General features: G+C 39.7%; 1 protein-coding gene across 1 annotated transcript; it reads right to left on the bottom strand.

The window, feature by feature from the left end:
• Positions 1 to 322: 322 nt before the first annotated feature.
• Positions 323 to 10,921, bottom strand: TRIM42 (tripartite motif containing 42). The gene is made up of 5 exons (XM_065670509.1): positions 10,569 to 10,921; positions 5,993 to 6,699; positions 3,740 to 4,560; positions 2,808 to 3,035; positions 323 to 409 (listed from the first exon to the last, which is right to left on the bottom strand). Exons 1-5 carry the CDS (start codon positions 10,919 to 10,921, stop codon positions 323 to 325), a joined length of 2,196 nt encoding a protein of 731 aa, XP_065526581.1.
• Positions 10,922 to 12,933: the final 2,012 nt, after the last annotated feature.

The raw sequence follows: 12,933 nt of genomic DNA on the forward strand, positions 1-12,933 counted from the left end.
GTGCAAATATGTAATTTATTTTCTTTGAGGCTGCAAAGGTCCCTCAAGTATAATGGGGTTTATACTATATTTTTATGTGTGACAGAGCATTTTCCTTAGGTCTTGTTGTTACATCTGTGAAAAAAAAAAAAAAAAAAAAAAGCTAATGAAAAGGCAGAGGTTTATTATTCTTATTATTATTTGCTGTAAAGCAATAATAGTCTGAAGATCTTTGGCTGCTAACTTCAGTGGCAAATGGGATATTGCATAAGAGAGGATACACATTTTCCAGTTCTTCAAGGAAAAGAAAATTAAGGAATCCCTGGCTTTGTTCTTTGTTTCTCTATATGGAGTATGCAGAGCAGCCTGAATGCCCTTCTGCTTCTTCTGCCTGTTCTCGAGTTTTCCCAGGTTCATTTAAAGTGCTTATCTACAAGTTGAAAACAAGAATGTATTAAAGTACAGAAGAGGTACATGTATTTATTATTTTGGGGATACTGTTTAATTAGTGTCTGTTTTCAAAAGAATTTACCACTTACAGATGTAAGCAGTCAAACTGTTTTATCTATGTTAAACTATGTAAAGTCTAAGTGCTTATTTTGGAAGCAAAATGGAAATTGAGCTCTTGGAAGAAACTTATATGGAAGCCAAGCAAATGTCTGATGGTAAATTTTACAATGATTAATATTGTATATAGCCATTAGGTTCTGGCAGCTGGTCATTTAGAGAAAGAGTTTCAGATATGACCACAGTATTTAGGAGGCCACATCCTATTAGAACTTATTTTGCATTTGGTTTCCAAGGTAATTTTGAACAATCTCATTCCAGAGGTTTAATTGACAGGAGTGTGATGAACAGTTCAAAAGCCACAAACCCATTATTAGAATTGTTTCTGTGGCTGACAGTCTCAAGAGACAAGTTAGGGAGCACAAAGCCTGGCACTGGTGGCAGGCCACTGTGAACAGCTGCTGGCTGTTGTCATGGAGCAGGGATGAGGGAACACCTCTTCCAAGAGTGGTAGTACTGGCAGCAGCTAGAGCAAGGATGGGAGAATTCCAGCATTTTTCGTTTTCCTGGTTTTCTAACTGCATCCTTAGTGCTTCTCATTCCTCCTCCCATGGATGACAGATCCAAATCCTTTACCTACTCTGTTGGAAGTCTCACTTGCCTCATGGTACAGTTCCACATGGTCTGCCAAAGGTTGACAAAGCAGCTTTCAGTGTCTATCTTTCATCCAGGATCTTCCACAACCTTAACACACTCTCAAGCATATCCCTTTACCAGGGACAGTGAGTGTGATTCCTTCAACTGACTGTTAAATTAGGATCCAGTTGCCAAAATCATGAACATCATTTGCCAGTTTAGATGTTCAAGGTTAACCTGCCTTTTTCCTAGTTGCTGCTCTAGAGTGCATCATCTAAAGCTGGTGTCATCTGTCAGCCCATATGTTAGATACCTTTGGTCTCCTCTTGAGGCATTAGGAGCCTATATTGAGACAACTCTGTTGAACATTTCTTGTGCAAAGAGATCATGCTATCTGTAGCAGCTACTGTGATCATATAACAAGGATATAGTGGTACTTCTATGGCGTTTCACAAACTGACAAATGGCTGAAATTAAGGAACCTGTGAGTCAGTTGTAAGCCAATAATCATCCTATTGGTCTAAGAAGAGAGAAGTCCCTTCACTCCTAAAAGAGGAGACTACAGTTTTCTGTTGTGCTTATGAGGGCTCCATAGAGACTTGTGTTACCTGCTTGTAATGCTAAATAACACCCTATGGTTCAATAGCCTTTTTTGTGGGGTGACATTTCGGGGCATCAGTGGCATGGCATCAGCTTTAGTCCAAAGAATGTAGTAGCTGCTAACAAAACTTTCTGTCACCTTCCTCCTCTTTGTAGTTTGGTGCCTGGGTTCCTGTGGCTTGTCACACCTATCAGTTACATTCCCTCACACACTTAGTAACTGTTACACATGAAGAATGGTATTGCTTTGATTAAAACCCCTATTTAAAATCCAGTGATGTATTTTCATTTTTAAAAAATTCTTCCAAGCTTTCTCTGTAGTGTGACTGGTAAAATAATGTGATATGCAAAAGGAACAGGGGTAGTTACTTGTTAAAAGATTTCTAAAAGCCCATCATACATGCTGTGGCATTTTAATTTGCTATGAAGCTCTTCTGTAAATTACAGCAGATGTTAAGTGAGTTTCTGTGGAATATTAATATGACTGTGCTGCATGCAGAAAGTACAGATTTCAGGAAAAATAAAAAATCACTATATCATTCCAATGTGTTAGATAAAAAGAAACTGCTGTGCTCAGTGGTTTATGGGTAGGAAGTGGAACAGTCCAGGAAGGTGTCATTTGTAATTAAAACTCCTGAAGCCACAGTGAAGGAGACTCATGTCTGAAGGTGCCAAAGAATATTCTAAATTTTCTGTTTGTTTCTTGTCTTTTAATGATTACTGCTTTGTTCTAGCATGAAAGCATTTAGATCTTATACTTAATACTCTTCCTCTGTGTATTCAGAGAGATTAGTGCAAAGGCTGTATCAGTCCTGAAGCAATATGAATTAAAGTGACTTGTCTGATGCACTCATGGCACAGCATCACTGCTAGAAAAAATGAGGAACATTCTACATAGGTCAAGCACCTGCAAGCTGAGCTAGAAAGAACAATGTATGGACAAATCCAGTGTAACTATTAGTATCACTTACCTAGATAGGCAATGTTCCTTAAAAGCCTTACTCATAAATATATGGGGTAAAAAACAATTGTGGAGGCAAGAAATTTAAGGCAGCTCTCTGAAGTGTAGGAAGAATCTACAATACCTTACAGATCTCACTCCAGTCTCCTTGGCCTCCTTTGTTGACAGCACGGACTTTAAACAGGTATCCTGTATGTGGATCCAAATTACGTATCTCCAGGTTCTGCTGCTGTATTCTGCTTAGCTGGCCAGCTAGTTTTGTCTGGACAATGTTTTCAGGACTAGTTCTAGCAACTTCATAAAACTCTACCTCAAAGAAGTCCACCTCTTCTGTGGGACAAGTCCAGTAAATCTGTGAAGAGAAAAAAATCCGTAGTACACAATTAAGTCCTCTTCATTTTTTCTTATTTTAATTTTTGCTTTTTTTGGAAGCCCTTGTGCAGCAGATTTTATTTTTGAAATGCCAGTGCAGCTGAGATTTCAACTATAGCATGAGATATATGTGGAAGATGGGTAGTTTGTCCTCTTACTTGGAAAATGCTAAGCTTCCTTCTGGGAATTTCCTAGTACCCTTTTCTGACACACTAAAAGTAATGCAGACTGACAGCAGTCAGCACTTTACAACATTCACTTAGGATCCTACGCAACTGGCATCCTGGCATCTATGCAACCAGCATCTGTGAAATGTAAAATGAGAAAAATTATACGGATATGATATTATCACATTGAAGGCCAAGACCAGGAAGGAATTATCTGATCTGACATACAGATACTTAAACATGGTACATCTATTTCTTTCTGCAGCAGACCTTACCATGTAATATATTTATATCACATATATAATGATCCTATTGACTACAGTGGGAATGCAATACCATTCAATTTGCACTTCAGTTAATCTCAAAAGGTGAGTTTGGAACGCATTGTCTTCTACAAATGCAATATTTGAACTGATAGTGTAGTCTTGATTACTCAGACTTGCATGGGTTCAAACTCTGTAACAGCCTGAAAATATAACAGCCTCTTGTATATATTTAGGATTTCTTAATGGCTTACTTTGGCAGACCTCGAGTAAACAACAGTCTGGTATATGAGCACAGATCCTGGGACTGGGACTGAGTCACTGTCTGTAGGTTGTGGACTTGAATCTTGAACAATCTGATATTTTCTCTCTTTTCCTGGAGTTTCACAAGCGGTATCCTTGTACACACACACTTCCTTACTCTGTGTAGGATGACTAGAAGGGTTAGAGTTTGGTCTTCTGAGAGTGTCTTTCGACAGTACACCTAAATCAAACAAGGAATTTGAAGATGGGCTTTGGAAAAATATTCCTTGCTTGGATACTTCAGTACTTGAGGCACCCCCTGGAACTGCTCTCTCTGGGTTAAAAGAATAGGGGTATTTTTCTGCTTCATTTTCCAACTCCATTATTCCAACAAGGGATGGAACAAGTCCCTGTAAAATAGAGACCATTTCATCAAAGTTGAGGTAAATTTTGCTTAAAGGATCTTCTCTTAGACATGGACTAGGTTGGAAAATGGAAGGAACTGTCTTTTCTATTTCTTTCACTAAGCAGTGTGCAGATTGCAGAAATACAACTTGGCTTTCCTCCTCAAGAGCCTCTTTACAGTATTGAATAAGGCCGTCCATATATGACAGCTGGCTGGACGTATAGTTTATGTAGTCTGAAATTTCTTTCTGTTTTTTAAGTTCAATGTTTTCAAGCAACTCCATCATCTCCTTTTCTTGTTGATGAAGAACCATATTTAGTTTTAAGAATCCATTTCTGATCTCCTTTCTTTTGGTGTCCTTATAGGTCTTGAATTTATTTTTTGACAGGATAACTTCCATTAGATCATTGTCAATTCCTTGGCGTACTGTAAGAAAAAGTAAAATCAGGTCAGTAGTTCCAAATTCAGCTTAAAATGCAGTTGTTACAAGAGGCAGAATGATAGATTTTAGCTTAAAAAACTTGTAGAATGTTTAGTAGAACACGGAACAAGAATAAGGATTCTGGTATTTTCCTCTTCTCTCTACTGCTAGTAAGCCTTGTGGGAAATTGTTTGGGTTAAAATATCCCCTTTTTGGTATAGAAAATTTGGCATTTACTTACTACTTTATTATTATTTCCTCATTCAAATTTATCTCCCCCAAAGTGGTCTTGATAATTTTTTCTTCATTACATGGGAAATCCTGAAGCTTAATTTATTGTAGCTTTCTATTGGCTTTCAAAATTCACTATGCCACTATGAAATTAAAATGATGACAGCAAATGCGCCCACATTATGTCTGTGGCTGATGGTATATTCCTCTGATGGCTGTTATGTGAAGGTGTGATTAACTCTTCTGACACTAAAATCTGTCAGCTGTAAAAGAGCAGAAGCAAATATACCAAAGGCTGACTGTACATTCCAGTGCCATTCAGCTAACATTAGGAAGCAATGTCATTTACAAAATCCTGCACACATATTCTACATCCCTCTTCTCAAATTTAAGGCAGTTGCGAACTGGAGAATTTAATGCTTCCAGCTTTTTCTTACTGTGCATGGTTCACTTTTACCTTTCTGAATGTTATTTTCCGTGCAAATTCATTATGTACCCAACATCTGTGAAATTACATGCAAAGATCAAAATTAAAAGAAATCTGTAAAATCCTAGTGTTCAGCCCCTTAGTTGCTATGGAGGGAGTCTTACTTAAAAGGAATGAATTGCTGTGTTACCTCGGAAAAACATGACTGCTTTGCCTCTTAGTCAGCATGGGCAGAAGCATGAAACTGAGGAGGGAGGATTCATCTTCAAACATATATTTCTGATTAAAAAACACTCATCATCTATCCGGCAGGTGTAATTCTGTTTATTCCATGCTGGGTCCTGCAGTAGGAAATGAAGGTTCCCCTCCCTTAATCATAGAATAGTTAGGGTTAGAAAGGACTTTACGATTATCTAGTTTGAACTGCCTGCAATGGGCAGGAACGCCTCACTCTAGACCATGTTGCCCAAGACTCTGTCCAACCTGGCCTTGAACACTGCCAGGGATTGAGCATTTACCACTTCTTTGGGCAACCTGTTCCATTGAAATGCACATTTATGTTCCCATCCCACAGACAGATCCTTCATTCTCTAATAGTTGAGTCTGGTTCATGATGCCACAGTCATGGGCTTGTTCCTTTTGTATTTCTACAGTGGGAACACACCACCTTCCTGATCCTCGTGCTGTGCAGAGAATTAATATAGCTTGTCGACCTTATGTTCAAGGTTTTTTTTCTTGAGGAGGCATGGGGAAGTTTGAAAAGCATCAGAAATACATACCTTTTGTAAATTCTTCAATCGTACCAAAGAGAGAAGTAGCCTCTCTTGAACATGCAGCTTCCAAGGGGATAACCTTATGTTTGTTATGCAGTGAGGTCTTGCAGAATCCACAGATCAGTTCGTGGTCTTCCAGACAGTATTCAGAGAGGGCCGAGTTGTTGTGCAGTAAGCAGCGCCACTGTTCATTATCTTCGTGATGTGCTCTGGTTAAAATGTGGTCTTGAAGACTATACTTGTTGTGACTTAAATACAGACATTCACTACAATAATTGATTCCACATGTTCTACATCTTTTGGTTGCCACTCTTCTTCTCTCCTTGCAAGTTTCACAGTAGACTGGTCTTTCATTATGGTCAAACCTCCACCTCAGAAAGCCATGTCTGTGCATGTATTTCTTGGCTAGTTTTGCCCTGAGATAATTCTTCCTCAGCTGCATTTTATTTGTGTAGTCGAGGCAGTGTGCTTTGCTACACACTGGGCATAAGATGGTATAAAACTTTTCAGTTACTTCAGCTCTGGTCTTGCTTTTATTTACACACTTCTCACAAATGCAGTGGTTGCACGGCAGCATAAGTGGTTGGAGAAACAGTTCCTTACAGATTGGACAGGAAAGCTGGTCACGGAAGGCATGGCTGGAGACATTCCTTTCTGTTGTAATGACGGACACATTATTCCTAGTTCTGAATCTAGGCATGACTTCTTTTGACCTAAATAAAATTGGGAAAAAAGAAACAACAAACCCTAAGAGCTCAGACAAAAATATTGGAGTATTAGGGTACCACCTAAGACACAGAATCATAACATAAACAGTTCTGCTTTGCATACCAACTGTCCTTTGACTGGACATGTTGTTTAAATAAGGAAGAATCCATTTCTTTATTTTCCTTTTCATAATTACTTCACAGTGTGTTAATATATAACAGACAGACATCTCAGTTATGGTAAATCTATATGAATTTGTTGAGTTATTGCTGGTGGCCAAATGAAAAGAGGAATACAGTTTGGTTTAGTACAGAGTGAAATGTGTTTTGTCTCCTTTTCTTTATATTTCTTAAAAAATACAAAGGAGTGAAGAAAAGCTTTTAGTGAAATTCAAATTAAACCCTTCATTTTGTTTCAGAGGGTATTAAATTATTTACAACAACTTTGGCAATATATTTAGAATACTTTCTTTCTAATGAAAAATTAAGGCAATAAATGTCAAAATGTTTTTCTTATGCATTTTCAAGACGAAATATTTCCTCAAGAAATTAACACAACTGTTTCACCATTTCAAAAGAAGTATTTAGGACAATTCTGCTTACTATAGTAACAGACATATACATATGATCATCCTAAGTTTTAGTCATTTAAAAAAATCACTCACCTCTGAATTATTTCTGATTTCTAGAATGAACTAAACTTATTCCCAACTAGAAGGAAGTGCAGCAGGAGGGCCAGGAGACTTCCTTGGATGGATAAGGAGCTGCTGAGGAAAATTCAAAGGAAAAAAGAGGCTAATAAAAAGTGGAAGCAAGGACAGGCGGCCTGGGAATAATACAGGAGTGTTGTCCGGGAAGCTAGGGACCAGGTTAGGAAGCCTAAGGCCCAGTTAGAAATAAACTTGGCTAGGGATGTTAAGGATAACAGGGAGGGATTCTATAGGTATGTAGCAAATAAAAAACAGACTAGGGACAATGTAGGCCCCCTCCGGAAGCTATCGGGAGAACTGGCTACACAGGATTTGGAGAAGGCTGAGGTTCTGAATGACTTCTTCGCCTAGGTCTTCACTGGCAAAGGCTTTGACTGCACCACCCAAGTCTTGGAAGGTGCTGTGAGGGGCTGTGAGAATGAAGACCTTGGGCCCACTGTAGGAGAGGATCTGGTTCAAGACCATCTTAAAAACCTGAACATGCACAAGTCCATAGGACCCGAAGAAATCCATCCGCGGGTCCTGAAGGAGCTGGCGAATGGAGTTGCTAAGCCACTGGCCATCATATTTAAAAAATCATGGCAGTAAGGTGAAGTTCCCGGTGACTGGAAAAAGGGAAATGTAACCCCATTTTCAAGAAGGGGAAAATGGAAGACCCAGGGAATTACAGACCAGTCAGTCTCACCTCTGTGCCTGGTAAAATCCTGTAGCACATTCTCCTGGACAGCATGCTAAGGCACATGAAAAACAACAAGGTGCTTGGTGACAGCCAGCATGGCTTCACTAAGGGGAAATCCTGCCTGACCAATTTGGTGGCCTTCTATGATGGGGCTACGGAACTGATGGGCAGGGGTAGAGCAGTTGATGTCATCTACCTGGACTTGTGCAAAGCATTTGACACTGTCCCACACAACATCCTTGTCTCTAAATTGGAGAGATATCAATTTGATGGATGGACCACTCGGTGGATAAAGAACTGGCTGGATGGCCGCACACAAAGAGTTGTGGTCAATGGCTCAATGTCCGGCTGGAGATCAGTAATGAGTGGTGTCCCTCAGGGATTGATGTTGGGACTGGTCTTGTTTAACATCTTCATCGCTGACATGGACAGTGGGATTGAGTGCACCCTCAGCAAGTTTGCCGATGACACCAAGCTGTGTGGTCCGGTTGATACGCTGGAGGGAAGGGATGCCATCCAGAGGGACCTTGACATGCTTGTGAGGTGGGCTGATGCCAACCTCATGAAGTTTAACCATGACAAGTGCAAGGTCCTACACCTGGGTCAGAGCAATCCCAGGCACAGCTACAGATTGGGCAAGGAAAAGATTCAGAGCAGCTCTTTGGAGAAGGACTTGGGGGTGCTGGTCGATGAGAAAATGAACATGAGCCAGCTGCAGTGTGCGCTCGCAGCCCAGAAAGCCAACCGTATCCTGGGCTGCATCAAAAGGAGCGTGACCAGCAGGTCGAAGGAGGTGATCCTGCCCCTCTACTCCGCTCTTGTGAGATCTCACCTGGAGTATTGTGTGCAGTTCTGGTGTCCTCAACATTAAAAGGACATGGAACTGTTGGAACAAATCCAGAGGAGGGCCACGAGGATGATCAGGGGACTGGAGCACCTCCTGTATGAAGACAGGCTGAGAAAGTTGGGGCCGTTCAGCCTGGAGAAGAGAAGGCTGCGTGGAGACCTCATAGCAGCCTTCCAGGATCTGAAGGGGGCCTATAGGGATGCTGGGGAGGGACTCTTCGTCAGGGACTATAGTGACAGGACAAGGGGTAACAGGTTCAAACTTAAACAGGGAAGGTTTAGATTGGATATAAGGAAGAAATTCCTTCCTGTTAGGGTGGTGAGTCACTGGAATGGGTTGCCCAGGGAGGTTGTGAATGCTCCATCCCTGGCAGTGTTCAAGGGCAGGTTTGACAAAGCATTGCGATACATGCTTTGGTGTGAGGTGTCCCTGCCCATGGCAGGGGGGTTGGAACTAGATGATCTTGAGGTCCTTTCCAACCCTAACTATTCTATGATTCTGTGATTCTATAATTCTGTTCTATGATTCTGTGATTCTGTGATTCTGTTCTTAGTGTCAGTAGCAGCTTTATTATCACTGATTATTTATATTAATTGCAAAGACCTTCAGGTGGGGATTTATTATTTTATCTTAGATATATTTTTTCAGGATATGCTAATCCCTGTTCTCTTCAAATCTTGATAGTTCTAACCTGCCTCTTAGCCTGTGGACATTATCCTTTTAAAAACACTACTCATTTTATAATGCCTCCTTGAATATTTTCTATAGCCTTGACAAGAGCATCATTATTCAATGTGGAAACCTTGTTTTTAGGCCTCCATGGTCTGGCCCTCTGCTGTGCTTTTCTTTAGCGTCCATGTTGTACTGCTTTCTTTCCTGCCTTCTCTCCTCATATGTTCAACCATACTATCTGATTCTTCTGTCACTCTAAACAACCGTAAAAATCTCTAATAAACTAAAGACAGAATTTTCTGTTACTAAGAGGATTCCTTCTGGTCTTCGAAGTTTACCTAGTTTGGAATTAACCATGCATTTCTAGAGGTCCTGTCAATTCTTCTCGGTTTAGCCTGGAGCTCTTCTGATAACTTAATTTCATTTTTATCTTCTAAGACTATTAGTATACCTTCTTTCTGTTCTCTGTGTACCATTTCTTGAGCCTTTATAATTATTTGTCTCCTGTTTTGATTACACCTTCTTCCTTCCATTTCTAGTTAACAGCAGTTTTACTGCTCTTTTACTCTTTTCCTTGTATTCTTGCCTGCAGCCTCCTTGCTACAAACACATCCTTATTTTCTTCCTTGTTTTAAGTTTTTCTGTGCATCTTCCTTCTTGTTGCTGTATAGGATTTACACTGTGAAAATCCATAAGCATTCATGGATTTTTTTCTGGAAATCAGGTGGTCCTAGTTACAAATGCAGTGATGTTCTGGAATGGTCTTTGCCTCAGAGTAATGAGCATAAGATTTAACTACCATCAAGGTAAAACTATTTTCTCTGTTTCTCAGAAGAACAATACCCTGTGGTTATTTGAAATAGCTCAAAGAACTCAACAGATGTATGTTTCTAAATGGCACACATCCATTAAGACATAATGTAAATTGGAACACACTAGAAATTAAAGAGTCCTTAACTACACTTACTGAACAAGTCCTGGTGTTCTTGGGTGATATGGTTTGTTGTTAGACCTGCAGCACCTGCTTTCATAATACTGACATTCTGTATTCTCTTCACTGCAGCAACAGCAGCATTTGCAGTCTGGGTCATTTGCACAAGAGCAGCAGCACCACCAGCAGTTTGCATGCTCTGCAGATGAGCAGTGGCAGCACTGGCAAGTTTTGCCATTGTATGGACATGGGAAACAGCTGCAGTTCTGCTCACTGGTAAACAAGAAGCGCCAACACAAGCAGCAATGTTCATTGCTACTGTGGCAAGTTTGGTAGTACCAGTTTAAACAGCTGTGCCAGATTGAACAGGAATACCAATTTTCATCCATCCCTCTGTCACATATTTGGAAGGAAGTCCATCGATCATGTCAGCTGCTCTTCACACTACAGCATGCGCTCTGACTGTTGTGTCAAGCTCTGTGCCATGGCAATGGGTTTCATTCTAATTGGGGAGTGATGTCACAGTGAAATATTCCAGCAAGGAGACAGACAGAATTTTATGCACAGGTACCTGATATAGTGATTACAGTATCTATACATCATGATAACTATAATTGTTCTTCCTAAATTCCTTGAAAGCATTTACATCATTCTTCATTAAGAAAGCTGTTCTCTTGTTAGGACTACACACTTCATAGCTGTTCTGTTGGCTCAGCTGGGTGTTGTAAGCAAATCAGCTGAATCAGGCCCTAACCTGAGATAGTGAGAGGTTTCTTATCAGGCCTCCATAAGACTTTAAGCATAACTAGCACATGTGAAAGAACCTTACACTTGAGATGCATCTTGATGCATATATTTGTAACTGCCATAGTTATTTTAAGCCCTTGTCTGCCAGTGTTTACGCTGTTATGGCATTTGTTCCCCCAGGGTATGAAGAAAAGAACTAGGCTTGGATTGTAGGTTCAGTGCTATTGCTCATTTGTTGTGGACCTGCTTCTTTTCCCACTGATTCCACATGTGTTTCTTCCCCTTCCTTAAGCGGCCACTCAATGCAATATCAGACATATGATTTCTGTTATTATTAAGTTACTTTGTATTAGGCACTTTTTTCTTTCATTTAGTTGATTTATTCCAAGATTTATATAGCGTTTCTGTCTATAGATATGGTAATTTTAAATAAATATGAAAATAATGTAATGAATACATGAGTTTCCCAATATTGCATGTTTACTATAGTGCTTATATATTAGTGATTGGACTTGAAGATCTTAAAGATCTTTTCAAACCTAAATAATCCTATGATTTTATAATGCTGAAAAAGGAAATCCACCAAGAGTTATCTGCAACTGACATCTCAGCTTGTTCTCTTATGTGAAACTGTTGACAGTAATATCTATGTAGTGCATATTCAAGAATGCTGGCTTCTGTACTGTAACTAATTTTTTCCAAAACTTAGCAATTCGACCTGTGTTAATGCGTTTATGTGTAATGGGAAGTTACTAAGATAGGTCTTGATAGAGTTTATTGTAACAGCTCCTTTGAGCTCAAAGTCTGTTCTACCTAGAGAAATTTTAATTTACTAATCAAGAGCCCTACAGACTGTAATGGCTGTGTCATTATGTGTAACCATTTACATGATGGGCCATAATAGTTTCTTTGGAATAGTTATAGCCTATTATGTCAATTGGATTTTCATGCATAAGTACTAGATCTGTATGCTGAAAGGCTTTCCATAGCATAACCTGGACCTTTATCCAGGTTATTTATCCATGTGTCTTTCCAGTTTAATCAATGGTAATGCTTTTTTTATTGTGCATATTTCATTTTGGGAATATTGAAAGGCTTTTGAATTTGATCATTAGAAAAAATGTTTCTTGTGATGCTTGTCTGCTTCTCTTTTGCAAACATGAATATACGTAAGTTTTGAGGAAGGAAAGGTTAGGGAATGAGGAAAGAAGCAAAAATTATGTTTTGTGTGCCATGTGCTGACACTTGGACAATCTTTTCCATTTTGACATGATACCGAGTTTAATTAGTAACGTGTGCATATGGCATTCCCAGCAACACATTTATTTTTCTTGGTTCTCTGTGAATTGTGTTTTTCTGGTGAGTCTTGGACAACTTTGTCTTCTGCCCCATATAATTTCCGTAACTTATGTCCTGCTATCTTTAGTGCTCTGGTTTCTGCTTTATCAAAACTACTTTCATCAACAGCCTCATTCCTGTGCTACTCCCAGTGTAAGTGGCCTTCTCTGTAATTCCCTGTAGGCATGCAGCCAGTTCTGAGGTGGTCCCATTTTATTAACATGTTCATTCTCTAGCAGATATTGAAAGATCAGATCAGACTGGCTGCTGGAGAAGTCCAATTACATGCAATAGCTGCAGACAATCTGTCAGACTT

The sequence above is a fragment of the Lathamus discolor genome, chromosome 3 (genome assembly GCF_037157495.1).
Source record: "Lathamus discolor isolate bLatDis1 chromosome 3, bLatDis1.hap1, whole genome shotgun sequence".
Taxonomy (NCBI): Eukaryota; Metazoa; Chordata; class Aves; order Psittaciformes; family Psittacidae; genus Lathamus; species Lathamus discolor.

Excerpts from the sequence above, each read along its gene's own strand:
- TRIM42 (XM_065670509.1), bottom strand. The coding sequence starts at position 10,921 with ATGGATGAAAATTGGTATTCCTGTTCAATCTGGCACAGCTGTTTAAAC. Across the intron at positions 6,700-10,568 it reads AGAACACCAGGACTTGTTCA|GTCAAAAGAAGTCATGCCTA; the intron begins GTAAGTGTAGTT and ends AATTTTATTTAG. Across the intron at positions 410-2,807 it reads ACTGGAGTGAGATCTGTAAG|ATAAGCACTTTAAATGAACC; the intron begins GTATTGTAGATT and ends TTCAACTTGTAG.